At 27.9% G+C, this 16,002-nt stretch overlaps 2 protein-coding genes across 2 annotated transcripts; both read left to right on the forward strand.

Moving 5' to 3' along the window:
• Positions 1 to 2,748: 2,748 nt before the first annotated feature.
• PmUG01_12038000 (conserved Plasmodium protein, unknown function) lies at positions 2,749 to 9,693 on the forward strand (the record flags this gene model as incomplete). Its single annotated transcript, XM_029006587.1, has 1 exon — positions 2,749 to 9,693. The coding sequence occupies one exon, from the start codon at positions 2,749 to 2,751 to the stop codon at positions 9,691 to 9,693; it is 6,945 nt and encodes a 2,314-aa protein (XP_028863061.1).
• A 1,214-nt stretch (positions 9,694 to 10,907) lies between these two features.
• On the forward strand, positions 10,908 to 14,741 carry PmUG01_12038100 (translation initiation factor eIF-2B subunit gamma, putative; the record flags this gene model as incomplete). Its single annotated transcript, XM_029006588.1, has 10 exons — positions 10,908 to 11,294; positions 11,656 to 11,716; positions 11,931 to 12,259; positions 12,481 to 12,532; positions 12,687 to 12,811; positions 13,022 to 13,123; positions 13,437 to 13,517; positions 13,651 to 13,720; positions 14,208 to 14,341; positions 14,655 to 14,741. The coding sequence occupies 10 exons, from the start codon at positions 10,908 to 10,910 to the stop codon at positions 14,739 to 14,741; spliced, it is 1,428 nt and encodes a 475-aa protein (XP_028863062.1).
• Positions 14,742 to 16,002: the final 1,261 nt, after the last annotated feature.

Consider the following 16,002-nt stretch of genomic DNA (forward strand, 5'->3'; position numbering starts at 1 on the left):
AGGTACACGCATATATAAGTATATATAAATTAAAATACATATATATATATATATATATGAACATTTTATATGCACATATTGTATGTATTTTTTGTACGTATATTTCTCGTCAGTTCAAATAACCTATTGTCGATATGCTCCTTTAATTTTTTTCGTCATTTTTACAAGTTCATATACCAAAATTAAAGAGTAATAAAGCACGGAAAGTAAAAATTTACATTTTCTAAATCAATGTTAAGTGAAATAAAAATTTTGTCTGTCGGTGTTATTTACATATTATAAAATGTCTAAGAAAATAACAACTATTACTATATTATTTAAATTTCATTTTTTTTTTTTATTGTAACATTATGGAAATTCAAAGATTGAAGGTATCTACAAAAATATGCATATAATTATTATTGAATGAAAAAATTGTGAACTGTCAATCATAAAAATTTTCATTTTACTTAAGGGGGAGTATAACATAGTGGTCGACAATTATAAATTAAAACATACAGGTAAAAGAGTAAAATGAGTAAAAATAAATACTTAAAAAAAAATATGTAGGTCAATAAATAAACAGGTAAGTAAATAATTAATTAAAATTGTGTGCAGTAGAGTAACGAACAATTGCCTTGAAGAACATATCTTCATTATATGACAATAATTCGGGTATTACTTTTTTCTTTTGAAAAAATTTGTTCTTGTATGTCCTTCGTTCAAATAGGAAAGGGACAGTATCAAGTTTAAAATTGTTCAATGAAAACTGAGTCTCCTAAGTTTATTACATGCTTGTACAATTGTATAATTTTTATTCCTTCTTACAAAATATATAAATATATACAAAAAAATATGACTAGTTCAGAAAAAAAAAAATAGCGAAAATAGTAAAGATAGTAAAAATAGCAAAAATAGTAAAGATAGTAAAAATAGTAAAGATAGTAAAAATAGCAAAAATAGTAAAGATAGTAAAAAAAGCAAAAATAGTAAAAACAATAAAAATAACATATATTTTGTAGCTATATATTTGGTTATTTTTCTGACATGTGCATATAAAATACATTTCCTTATTGCCTGTTCAGAATAATTACGTAAACATAAACATAAACATAAACATATATGTACATATATATATTACACTATTATTGCCACAATTTAAACTTTTTATAAGTACCTTTTCTTCATTTATAAACTCAGCACATAAATTCCTATTGACATATGAGTACGATGATGCATTATAATTATTTGGGTGTGTTTGTTTATTTTATTTATTTTTTTTTTTTTTTTGTTAGAGCGTAGAAGTTATCATTTTGACAATTTTTGGTAAAATTTTTTTTTTTTTTATTTTTAAATAGTGCAACATCCTATTGATAGACAAGGATTTTGTTTTCAATATTTTAGTTAAGAACTGCGCATTGATATTTTTCTGCATATACAAAAATATGATACGCAAACACATAAATGCGTAGTTAAGTACATATATGTAAATATTTACATATATATATATATATATATATATATATATATATATATATATATATATGTAAATACATAGATATGAAAAGGATTAATTTTCCACACAGAATAACTTAAAATTAAAAAGACATGAAAATAATTTGTTATTTTTCCTTCCTTCATCAATAAAGGAAATTACTATTGTGACTAGGTTATTTTACAAAAACGTCGAAAATTTTATACGTGACACCGTACACATTATTGAATATTATGAATTAATAGGAAAAAGGTTAACCACTTTATATGTATAAGTAAAACTAGAGAACAAGTGAAAAATAGTCCTTTTTCTATAGAATGTTATGTGCCTTTATATAAATACTCTTCATTGTGTTTAAAGTTTACATATATATGAGCATATAAATTTATATATTCACATGCACATACGAATACGAATACGAATACAAATACAAATACGAATACGAATACAAATACAAATACGAATACGAATACGAATACGAATACAAATACAAATACGAATACGAATACAAATACAATTACAAATACACATATACATACACACATGCACACTAACACGTATACATGAATGCACAACTAAATGTGTACTATATATGTACCTGTGTAAACCCATACTTTTTTTAATTTTTCTCATAACAAATTATGTAAAAAAAATGCGCAATGCGTAATGTGGAGGGAGTTATAGGTCCATTTTATAACGTACTAATAAACATTTCATGTATATTTTTAACGATTGACGAATAATAGAAAAAAAAGTATACATGTAGGTTTTTTTCTCATATATTTTTTTATTTTAACTTATTTGAATGCATTTTAGTTTATTTGAATGCATTTTAGTTTATTTGAATGCATTTTAGTTTAATTGAATGTATTTTAGTTTATTTGAATGCATTTTAATTTATTATAATGAATTATTATTATTATTATTATTTTTTTTTTTTTTTTTTTTTTGTACATTTCTTTTTGCCACTTTTAAAAATATTGAAACGAAATGAAATAATTTAAATGACATGTATGTAGATGTAATAAATACGTGTATATAGCACAAGCAGGTGTATTGTCTTTATAAGCATTTTCTCATATTAAGCGAAAACGATAATGATAGAGTCATTTTTAGAGCGCTTGTAGTGCTGTATATATATATATATATATATATATATATATATGTAAGTTGACATGTATGTACGCATGTTTGGATGTGTGTACATATGTATGTACTACTCGCATGTATGCATATGAATACACATAGAAAGGGAAAAAAATTGCGACGGAAAGATGAACTACGCAAATAACAGCAATGGTTTACTGAATAATAACGAGAGTAGTGAAGTTAATTCCTTTTTGAGCAATTATGAAAATTTAAATATTTCAAAGAACAGCACTGCCGAAGAAATAGCAGAGAAGTATTTAAGAAGCAAATTAAGTTTTGATTATAAACATATTAATAAGGTAAATTATAATATTAACAGCACAGGCAATTATTGCGAAAACAGTAATAACTATAATAACAGTAATATCAGTCATAACAGTAGTAACAATCATAACAACCATAAAAGTAATAGCTATAGTAAGTATAATATGGATATGCCATCGGACCACAAAAATTTAAATAATAGTGCTCATAATAAAAATGATGACAAATTAAACTATTTGAATAATATCACAAATAATAATTATTCAAGTTATGAACGAAATGGGAATTTTCCCTATGATAATAACAACATAAATAAGGTATCAAAATTTTCTAATTTAGTTAACAATAATGTTCATTTAAATTATTCTAACGATAAAAATGATGAGAAAAAGGAATATACAAATTTAATTCTGAACACTGGTCATGTTAATTATTTAGCCACTACTTCTACTTCTACTGGTCTAACAGAATTTAGTCAAATGAATAAATTTAAAGAGCAGCAAACGAATAATATCTATGAGAACAATCATTTTTTCAAATATAATGATAAAAAAAGTAAATTAAATTATCACCACATGGGAGTCTTGGAAAAGGAAAATTTGAAAAATATTGATGAGTTAATGAGCGGATATGATGATGATAGAAATCATGATGAACATAACAACAGAAGAAGTAGAGGAAGAAGTAGAGGCAGAAGTAGCAGTAGGGATACTTTAAAATACAAACATAGCACAAGCAAACCCCATATAGAGAATGAAAAAGGAAGGAGCGAAATATCGGAAAAGGAAAATTTTATTACATCTTTGGCTAAAAAAAGAGAGTTGTTGTCTGGTCACACATATTATACTGATCAGAATAAATACAAACATGAGTATAATAATAGCAGGATAAGTAAATGTTATACGGAGAATTCCAAATTTAATAATAAAAAAAAAAATTTAATGCAAAGGAATAAAGACTATGTGCAATACTTAAGTAACAGAAATAGCATTTTGAAAAATGAATTGTCAATAAAGAAAGATTTAATGAAAAAAATAAGCGTGCCTGCAAAATTTGAATACACACAACATATGAAAAATAAAATAAACAATAAAATGAACATGAATAGAAGTAAGCATCATAGATCCTTCTTTAACTCTTTCTATAAGACTGAGAAGGCGTTATATAGCGACACAGGGTTAATCAACAGTAGCATGAACATATTCAATAGGAATAGCGGAACGCATAATAGCGGAACGCATAACGGCAGCACAAATAGTAACATCCACTTACGAACTTTCGAAAAAGAAAGCACCAAATTAAGTGAAAAGAACGATCCCACTTTCTACTTAGCAAACGGGTTAGCAGCAAATATGAACAACATGGAAAATGCAGATATCCCATTTGACATAAGTTTTCTAAAATCTACCTGTTCCGACTCGAGTAAAATCATTGACTCCCCTTTGAACTACGATAATGATAGGGACAACAACTACGGTAACTACAACGATAACAACGACATCTTAAGTGCAGCAAGCTGTGTTATGAAAAAGATCAAAAACAATACAATGATAATGAACAACATAAATATTCCAAACTGTAATTCAAATAAAGATTCTTTAATTTTTTATAGTGATACAAAAAATAATAAAAATCATATAGGAGACAGTGTAATATATGATGAAAATAATGAAGAAAAAAAAAATAGAGCAGTTGAATATATATCACCTAGTAGTATTAACTATACCCATATAATGAATATTAATAATAATACAAAGCAACATATAGATAAGAAAGATATATTTCTAAGTACTAATAAATCAATTGTGTTAACACAAAATAATGAAAAAGTGAAAGATGACTATCCTTATATGGAAGTGGACAGGGAAGAATGTGCCCCAAATTTAATTCAAAAAAATAATAGAAATATGAGTAACAACATTTCTAATATTAATAATTTATATAGAGAGAAAGAGAAATTAAAAAACTTCTCTAATCCATCTGAATATCATCTTGGTCAGGATGAAAATATGAACGAATACGACGATTTTAGAGGAACAGGCCTACAAAGTGGACAACAAAATGGCACTATACATAGCACCATAAATAGCGCCATAAGTAGTACTATAAATAGCACTCCCAGTAACACAAATAGTGTAAATCTTAGTGTAAATGTAAATATAGCAAAAAGCACACGCACTAATACCAACAACGAAATAAAGAAGGGGGAAAATAATAAATACTTAGATTCTAACTTAACGTATAGCAAGAATAATAATACGCACGAAAAGAATTTCGTCCCTGGTAGAAACTTCGCTTTTAGCAGCGAAAACAGGTGCCCACAAAATAATAGTATGTTCAGTAGTACTTTCACAAGTAACTACAATAGTAACTACAACCACAACAGCAACAGTTTCAGGGAATACTTGGGACACGCGAAAAAAGTAGATGTGAACGAGAATAGAATAGATACATATGATAAAAAGGGGGCCGACATTCTTTCCCTGTACTTTTCAGAAAATAAATTAAACAGCATATTTAACAATAATGTCAAAAAAGGCTTCTCGCGAAACAACAATAATGGAAATAATGGCAATAATAGTAGTTATAGTGGCAATAGGGGTAATGACAGTATGCACAGTACCGCAGAGGGGAGGAAAGGACTTATGGGGAATCAGAATAATAAACTGCGTCTTCAGAGCAAGTTAAAAAAGAGTAATGTAATTAGCACCAGTAGCAGGAGTACTATGCATTATTTTTTGCAAAATGAGTTTTCAAGTACTAATAAGGATAAAAGTAATGTACACGAGTTAAATAATATAAATAATTATGAAGACTATTGTAAGTATATTAGTGAATCGATAAATTACATGCCAATAACAATTAAAAACATGAACATATTACTAGCTCTAGCCTTATATTTTTTAAATTTTACCATTAACAATAATTCGACAAAAAATGAATTCCCAGATGATGTATTAATAAAACTTTTAAACAAATTCTTATTTTGTTTAAATTTAAAAACATGCTTATTAAAAGAAACGAAAATGATGAATACCAATGAGAATAAATATTATTATATACAAATAAAGCATAACGAAAATATACTTAATAATACTACTGTTCATATGAAGAAGGAAAAGAGTGAAATGGAAGCACTCCGAGGAAAAGAAGAAAGAAAAGACGAACTGGTAAGGTGCAAAAAGGAAGGGATTTCCCAAGATACAACTGCATGTCCAGCTAGCTTTTTTACATTTTACAATAAAAGAATAATTAAAAATAGAAAGGAGGAAAGTGACAAGAAAGCGGATAAAGGATTTGAGATGAGTAAAAATTATGTTGGAAATGAAAACACTGGTAATGATAATAATAATTACTATAATAATAGCAACAACAATAATAATAACAACAATAATAATAACAACAACAATAATAATAACAACAACAATAATAATAATGACAATAGCAACAACAATGGCAGCAGTGACAATGGAAGTGGTAACAACAACGGCAGTAGTAGTCACAAGAAAAAATGCTTTTACATGGATGAAAATATGAAAATCATTAGCCTAGTAGAAATATATAAAATAGCTTGGTGTTTGTGTGTGTTAAAAAAAAATTGTTTGTACATTGACTTGTTAAGAATATTGTATAAAGAAATAGAATGTGTGAATATAGAAAAGGAACTAGTGTTTTGTGTTCTTTATATTTTTAAATATTGCAACATCATTGAAGTAGAAGAATGTAAAACAAATTTGAATAATCATATATCGATGAATTTAGAAAATAATAATAATGAAAACTTATGTATGTATTTACATTTATTAAATATTTGCACCTTGCATGATCAGAAATTTTTAACGAATGGTCATAAAAAAAATATTGATAAAATTATTGCATATTTTTACGATCAAATAGAGAATTTAAATATATATGTGTGTACTAATATATTATGTGTTTTGGCAAATTTAAATATAAAAAATCATGAATATCCATATTTTTTTAATAAAATGTTGAATTATTTTAGAAGTAATATCAAGAAAATGAACAAAAGTGTATTGCTTGTTAATATTATGTGGTCGTTATGTATTATCGAGGTGACTTGTTCAGAATTTTTAAAAGATTTAAGTGAATATGTTATAAACATTTTACATTTTATTCCTTTGTCGGAATTTATAACAATATCATGTAGTTTCAGTTGTCAAAAAATGTTGATTATCAAAAATTATTTTGAACATGTCAAAAAGACAAACGAAGTAAAAATACAACATAAATATTTACTCAACCTTCCAAAGGAGTTAGTTGATGAGTATAAAAAATATGAATTTTCAATAAATGAATATTATGAAAAAAAGAAAATTTTTCCTTATTATTTTTACAGAAAACCAATATGTCACTCGATTATTTTTAAAATTTTAGCTTACAATTTTTTGCACTATGAGCAAAAGCAGGAAGCAACTCCTCATCAAGTACTGACAAACCACATCCCTGATGACAATGTCAGCGGCAAAATTAGAAGCAAAATGAGTGGCAATAATAATCGTAATTGTAATTTGTTCTTACCTGACCCGGACAGTGCAAGCAGAAAAACTGGCAGAAGTTTAAGTGTAGAGACCAAAAAGGAAAATACTAACAGTGAAAGGGAAGCAAACATGCACAATTCACGGTTTAACAGTTCAAACATTTCCCGAAACGTTAAGCACAGCAGAGTGATACCTGACGATGAGATGACCTCCTTCTCTTCCTCCTCATCAGTACAAAAGAATGATAGCGGAAGAAGTAGACATAAGAATGGAAATAGTAAACTATTGAGTGAAAAAAATGAGTGTACAATGAAAATTTATGGGGAAAATGGAACCGTAAATAATGACTCCCTTTTCAACATGAACAAGTCAGGTAATATCGCAGCTAGCGATTTAAAAAATAATTTAAACAAAAATAAATATTTCAAAAAGTACAATGAAAAGAAAAAAATAAAAGAATATTACAACGTATGCAATAGAAATAATAACTATGAGTTTGTGTTAAATTCCTGTGAACGAATTTTATTTGCAAATTTGATCGAAGATTGTTGTAATAATTTTGATGCATTAAATTCTCTTCACCTTATTGAACTGTTATATACATTATGTATATTAAATTTAGACAAGAGTAAGATTGTCAAAATTGTAGAGAGGAAAATAGATCAACACATATTTAATGAAAACTATGAAAAATTTCTAAAAAAGAAGAAGTATGTGCATAAGGAGTACTCTCAAGAAGAGATAGAAAATGAAAGGAGTGAAATGATTATTTTAAATTACATATACAACAAGTTTGTTGAGGAACACCTATTGCGTGGTACTGTTACTTCTCGTGCTGCTGCTACAGGTGCTACTACCGCGAGTACTACTATTGCTACTACTACTGCTGCTGTTGCTACTACTTCTACTACTACTGCTACTGACTGTAATAGTAATATTAATAGTGCTATTACCAAAAGCGATGCAGATTATGCCTTTGCCCTCGTTCTTGACAATATACATTTCCGAAAATATATAAATGATGAGCATTATTTGAATGTTATTAAGGCAAATAAGGGACCAGTAGGGGAAAGTAAAGGTGCCTTTTATAAGCTGAAAAATATTTTAAATGCAGCAACTTGCAAGGAAAAGGATCTAGGGAAAGACACAAATGTAAAGGAAAACAGCTGTACTACTGCTCCTGCCACTACAACTACTACCACTGGTACTACTACAACGCTTGAGGATCGTAATACAAAAAAGGACTTAGACAAAGGAGAAAAGAAAAATAGAGAAAAAAATTACAAGAACATTTTAACCATTCGCCAAAACAATGAAGCAACACATATGATAACAAGCACTGATATTAAAAATAATAAATTGAATACAACTAACTTTTCCATTCTAAATGAAGTCGATGATGTGGTGAGTAACTACTATAATAAAAATAATAATAATCCTTATCCTGTTGTCCAAACAGTAACAGATAGTAGTAATAACAACTATATGAATACAAACATACACAATTATTATAATAGTAATAATATTAAGCATAACGAAACATACGATAATGTACTACTACTGCAGCAGGAAAGCCAACAGTATGGTATTACAAATAAAGGAAATAATAAGGAGAGCATCATGATGCATATATATGAAAACAGGAGCGATAGGGAAAAACACACGGACAAAAGCACCTTGAATGAGTTACTATATATGCAAAACAGAGGCAATAATAATAGTAATAATAACAATCATAATAGTGGTAACCATAATAATAATACGTACATCAATAACAACGAAGAGAGAAATACAGATAACTATGCCACCCATGATGAATGTGAGGATAAGAAGCAACTAAATGAATTTAAAAATGACTTAAAAAATACTTATGATATAGCTATTGCATATTATAATAAAAGAACGAAACATACCATTTTGGAAAAAACAAATAAAAACAATGTACTGTTCAAAGGAAGTGAAAGCGAAAAATTTTCGAAGCAAAGAACAGAGGATATTATAAATTCGAAGATTAACAATTTGGAGGTTTGCACCCCTGAGATTTGTAGTCCTGAGATTTATCATAATATCATTACAAAAAGAAATATTCAAAAGATAGTTGATGATCATACACAAGAACAGCAATCCAAACAAAAATTGTCCACAATTAGCTCTTCTTCTTCGTGTGAAAACAAGATAAAATTAAAAAAAATGCATCATTTGGATAAATTTAATTTTTATAAAATTTTTGTATTCTTACTGCAAATTTCTGCTATTTCTTTGTTCTCCTTTGTGATCATATTTATATATACATCGTTCAAATAGCTCCATTTTTAAGCTCTTTAAAAAAAGAAGTAAAGCAAAACAATACAAAGAGGAGGGGGAAAGGAACAGGGGAAGAGAAAAACAGAAAGCAAAATAAATTACAACAACGAGAAATGAAGGGCAAAATTAACTAATTAAAGGCTTCCCCATGTTTCAGTTCCATGTATGTCTTATATGTCCATGTACTGGGATTCCTACAAAAAAAAAAAAAAAAAAAAAATGGGAGTACCGTATGTACATGTGCATGTGGGGAATATGAAATTTCACGATACTTTGTTTTTTTAAAAATGGCACCTTCTTAAGTGTAGAACAAAGTGCTAATGTTTTGGTATATAAAAAAAAAAAAAAAAAAAAAAAAAAAAAAAGTGTTCATTTTAGTTTGTGCCCCTGTTTTTCCATTTGTTAAAATTGTGTACCTATACATGCATATACGTACATACACACATATATACACAAGCTAACACAAGCAAAAATTATTATTGGGGGTGCAACTCGTTTTTCGTTATATATAATATACTCACGCACGTACGTTCATACTTACATGCAAACATAAATATAAAAGTATTTCATATACATATACCCGCGTACATACGCTACAAGCGCAAAGCCGTTCGTTGTTATAAAAAGAAAAATCTGTGAAGGTGAAGATAATTAATTATTTCAATTTATTATTTTTTTTTTTTTTTTTTTTTTTGTACTATTTACAGAAATGTATATGAAAGAACATTTAAAACGTACTATCAAATATTTAAAAGAACAAAAAAAAAAAAAAAAAAAGAAGATTCTTGTATGTTTCATACATTACGCTATGTATGCTTAGTTTCTTTTTTTTTTTTTTTTTCACTCTACAGTATTTCTTATTTTATTTTTTTTTATTTTTTTTGCTACATGTTCATAAAATACTCTTTATTATTCTATATTTCTATTTTGGAAGCTATGTTTATATGTTTCGTTCCTTACTTATTTATCAGTTAATCTATTTATCTGTTTATTTTTTCCTCCTTTGTTTTTTGAATGCTCGATTGAGTGTTTTAGCGTCATGTAAGGGTGCCATTCGAATGGAGGTAAACATATATTAGTATTTTATTTTTTGGTTTGGGGGGGGGTTATCGTACTTGCTTTCTCTTCATCTTCTGTGTTCCTTTTTTTTTTTTTTTTTTTTTTTTTTTTTTTTTCTCTTATTTTCTCTGCTTGATTTGTAGTCCCTAGGAAGAATGTCAAATGCAACTCATTCGCGGGTGCCCCTTGGAACGTTCGTTGAATTCCAAGTGGTGATACTAACAAATGATGAAAATCATTTTTCGAGTGAATTATGTGATAGTACTTGTAAGGGATTAATAAAGATAAGCAATAGATGTATGATTTATTATATTCTTAAAAATATAATTGAACAAAAATTAAAATATATTACTATTGTGGTGAATCAGAAGTACTATGAAGATATGGTTACATATATAAATGATACATTCCCGGATAATTACAAATTTGATGATAAGAAAAATAAAAATAATTATTGCATAGATGTTGAAGCTTGTACAACTAGTGGTAACCACGAAGTGGGATCCATTCAGTCTCTACTCCAGATAAGAAGTAAAATAAAGGTAAAAAGAAAAGAATAAAAGGTACATCATCAAAACGGGATGGAGAGGAAAAATAAAAAAAAAAAATAAAAATAAAATAAAAATAAAATAATAATAATATGAGTAATAATAGTAATAATAATAATAATATGAGTAATAATAGTAATAATAATAATATGAGTAATAATAGTAATGACAATGGTAATAGTAATAATAGTAATGACAATGGTAATAGTAATAATAGTAATGACAATGGTAATAGTAATAATAATATGTGGCAGAACTGCTGTGACGCTGTAACCGTTGAGTGTGATCTACATGCTCAATGCATTTGTCTATGTGTGAGCTCATTTGCGTATTTCTCTTCTTTTCATCCAATCAGTCCGACTTCATAGTAGTCAACTGCGATATCCTGGGCTTCGTCGATTTCCACTCCTTGGCAAGTAAGTCCTTCCCATTTTATTACATCCCCGCAGCTTGTGTTAGCAGTACTATAATGATTATGGTATTGATACCTCCTCTCTGCTTCTCCTTTATTATATTTAATTATTTATATATTTATCCATTTGTTTGTTTATCAATCCGTTCGTTTTTTAATCTACTTTTTTACTTATTTGTTTATTTTATTATGTTTTTTCCCATCCCTCAATGCTACAGACCTTTTTAGAGGGGAGAACGCCATATGCGCTTTATTATTACTGGAAGACAGTGAACCAAATTCTAATAAAAAAAAAAAAGAAATAAAAGATGAATATGCAAACTTAGAAAACAATGTATGGGTTTGTATTGATAAGAATAGTAAAGTGGTTAGCATAAAAGATACATTATCAATGAAACAGAATGGAAAGCTAAAAATTAGCAAAATAAATTTATTATTTCATAAAAAATTTATATTAAAAACAGATTTGATAGACAGTCATGTGTATATATTTAAAAATTACGTACTTGATATAATGGAAAATAAAAAGAATTTCTCGAGCATCAAGGTTTGTAATGCATTAGATTCATATGGTAGCGGAGGTGCCTCAATGCATGCGCATATATATACATACATGCACTTATACATACATGCACTTATACATACATGCACTTATACATACATGCACTTATACATACATGCATTTATACATACATACACATATGTGCACACATATGTGTGTATATTCCTGATAACACATTCTACATTACTTTTTTTATATCCCTTTAGTATGATCTGATACCCTATCTAGTGAAGATACAAAACACGCGAAGGGCGGCAGGTAAGTATAACATTCAGACGTACATGGGGATGTATTACTACATATATATACTCAAATGTGTGTCTGTACATACGCGCACATATTTACGCATACCCATTTATGCATATGTGTTACCGACTAATATATTCCATTCACTACTTTTGAAAAAATGCAGAGTACTACTTAGAAGCCGAATTTAAATTTAACATGTACAAGAAGTTGATTAATAAATACGAGGAGGGAGAAGATGTTAACAAAGAAGGAAGAAAGGACAAGATCATAGATAACTTGGTTGATAAGGTACTGATAATGAACATAAAAGTGAAAACTAAAATGAACAAAAAAGGAAAAAAACAAATTGGTATCAGTCCAATTTCCATTCTGAGAGTGAGCTCAAACGTACATAAATCACATGCGTTCATATACGCACACATGTATACACTTGCGTATAATACCTACTCATATATATGATTCCACCATTTATTTTTTCCACATCTCCCTTTCACGCAGCATGAAAATGTCGAGAGCGTTGTTTGCTACGTGCAGCCGAAGACGAATGGGTTTTGCCAGAGGATCAACAGCATACCTAATTTTTTCAAAGCGAACTTACTGGTGCGTAAGAATATATGCAAGTGTATATGGGTGTATGTTTACAAATATATGGATGTCTGTGTACAAATATATGGGCGTCTGTGTACAAATATATGGGAGTCTGTATACATATGTACATGTGTGTGTACGCATATGACGGTGAAAAAACGAAGAAGATTTAACAACTATGCTGTTTTCGATTGCGCAAGAAGTGAAACCCCTTTTGTTTTTGCGTCTAATTTTAATTTTAATTTTAAAAATGAATTTAATTTTAACGTAATTTGTACCTTTGTTAACTCTCACCATTCCCCTTTATCCTTTTCCCTTTTCTCAGTTTTGTGTTTCTAGACACGATCAGCTTAAAAACGTATTGCCGCCATATTGTTTTTTTCTCCTAAGCGACAAGAATCAAGTCGTGAGTGCACAAAAGGGAAACTAAAATATAATATATATATGTATGGGTACATGTACGTACTTATTAAGCATACAACAAGGGAGAATTCATTCCCTCTTTTTTTTTTTTTTTTTTTCCATATTTTTGATTTCAGTACAAGGATTGTATAATAAGCAGCCAATTTGAATATGAAGAGAACGTACACTTGAAAAAATCAGTCCTAGGTACAGTTCGTTTGTTCCTCGATTGTTTAGCTTTATTTAATTTTATGTACACATATATATACGTACAGGCATATGCACATGCATATGTACATGCATATGTACATGCATATGTACATGCATACTTAAGTACGTTCACGTTTGTATGCACATTTTTCTCTGTCCTTGTTGTCTCTTCTTTTGTTATCGTTTTTGTTATTACGGATACTGTGCACTTTTTAACCCTTTTAAATATATAAGTTCAGCTTAATATTTTTTTTTTTTTCCCCGTTTTATTTGTTTTATTTGTTTTATTTGTTATATTTGTTTTATTTGTTATATTTGTTATATTTGTTTTATTTGTTATATTTGTTATATTTGTTTTATTTGTTATATTTGTTTTATTTGTTATATTTGTTTTATTTGTTTTATTTGTTTTATTTGTTTTATTTATTTTATTTGCTTTATTTTTATTTTATTTTCCCTCTACTTTCATTTTCCACGTGCACAGGTAAAAATGTGAAGATAAAAAAAAATTCCTCAATGAGCAGGAGTATATGCATGGACAACATAACTATAAATGAGAACTGCACTATCCAGAATTGTATTATTTGCCAAAATGTCGTTATTGAGCATAATTGCAAGGTAATTAAAAAATAAAGAAAAAAAAAAAGGGAATAAATAAAGTAAAATAATTACTCAAAATATGGAGAAAATTTTAATTAAGCGAAAATTTTGTCAAATGCACCCTTTCCAGTAACATACATACATACATATATACATACACACATACATACATACACACATACATACATACACACATACATACATACACACATACATACACACATACATACATACACACATACATTCAGAGAACACCATTACTAAACGTTCCTACCCTAAATATCATTGCAAAATTATATTTCATTATATATATGAATTTTACCATCTACAGTTAACTGATTGCATTGTACGAGAAAATAGCATAATTGAGAAAGACAGTATCTTTGAGAAAGAGACACTTCCTTTATTTATTTCATAACTCGGGGATTAATGTATTAATAGTTTAATTCTTCTTATTTTTCTTTCTTTTTTTCCTTTTTTTTTCCTTTTTTTTTCCTTTTTTTTTTTTCTTTATTTGTTTTCACTTTTTTTTCCTTCTGTATTTCATTTCATATAATTCGCTATATTTTATTCCCCCTTTTACGAGAATATTCCCCATATGTTTTCATATATTTTTATATTTTTCCTGGCTTATTATCCCCTTTTTTCTTTCTTTTTTTCATTCTTTTTTTATTTCTTATTATCTTTCTTTTTCATTCCCTTGTCCTTCTCCTTCGCCTTCTCCTGCCCTTTATCTTTTTTCTTTTCCTTTTTTATTTTTTCCATTTATATTTCATATGAACTATTTTTTTTTTTATTTATTAGTTCTCCCCATCCCCTTAAGTAATTATACAATAGATATATATACTCATACTTTAACATTTGTCCCCTTCATATAAGAATTTTATTTAAAAATTTTTTTTCTTTTTTATTTTCATTTTCATTTGTTCTATTAAATTATAACTGTCATTGTACACATTCGCCAAAATAAGAAAAATTTGTTGGCTCCTTGTTTTTGGTTCGATCCGATCTTTAAAATAAACGCGGCACAAGAGGGAAAACACATGCCCTATAATTTTGTGTATGTACGTGCGTGTTTACCCACGTATATATGTTCATACATGTATGTATGCATATGTATATACATTTTTTTGCGTACAAAAACGGTTCAATGTACGCGTAAAATAGGCCATTACAAGGCGCAGATACAAGTAAACATAAAAGTGCTTTACATAAAATGAAGAGATATTCGAATTGACGCTTTCATTAGCGAACGAGGAAAATAGTACTGAAATATTATCATATAGTATAAAATATATACAAATATAATAAAGGCTTACACAAATAGGTGCTTTCGTATGTACGTACCTGCGTAAATGCGTAAATACGTTAATACGTAAATACGTACCTTCATAAATATGCTATTACTAAATTAAATGCGTTCTTATATACATATACGTATAAGCACAAACAAAAGCGCATATGTTCACATGTTCGAAAAAAAAAAAAAAAAAAAAAAAAAAAAAGCATGTATATACATTTTTTTTGTTTTTTATCATGTATTTAAACGAACTGACAAATCTAGCTTTCGTTCATAAAGAGGAGAGGAGTAACGAAACTAAATAATTTTATTATATGTAATAGTAGTCCTTTTTATTTTTTTCCAGCTATTCTTTCGTCGTTTATTTAGTTAAAATTTA

The sequence above is a fragment of the Plasmodium malariae genome (assembly GCF_900090045.1).
Source record: "Plasmodium malariae genome assembly, chromosome: 12".
In the NCBI taxonomy this organism is placed as follows: domain Eukaryota; phylum Apicomplexa; class Aconoidasida; order Haemosporida; family Plasmodiidae; genus Plasmodium; species Plasmodium malariae.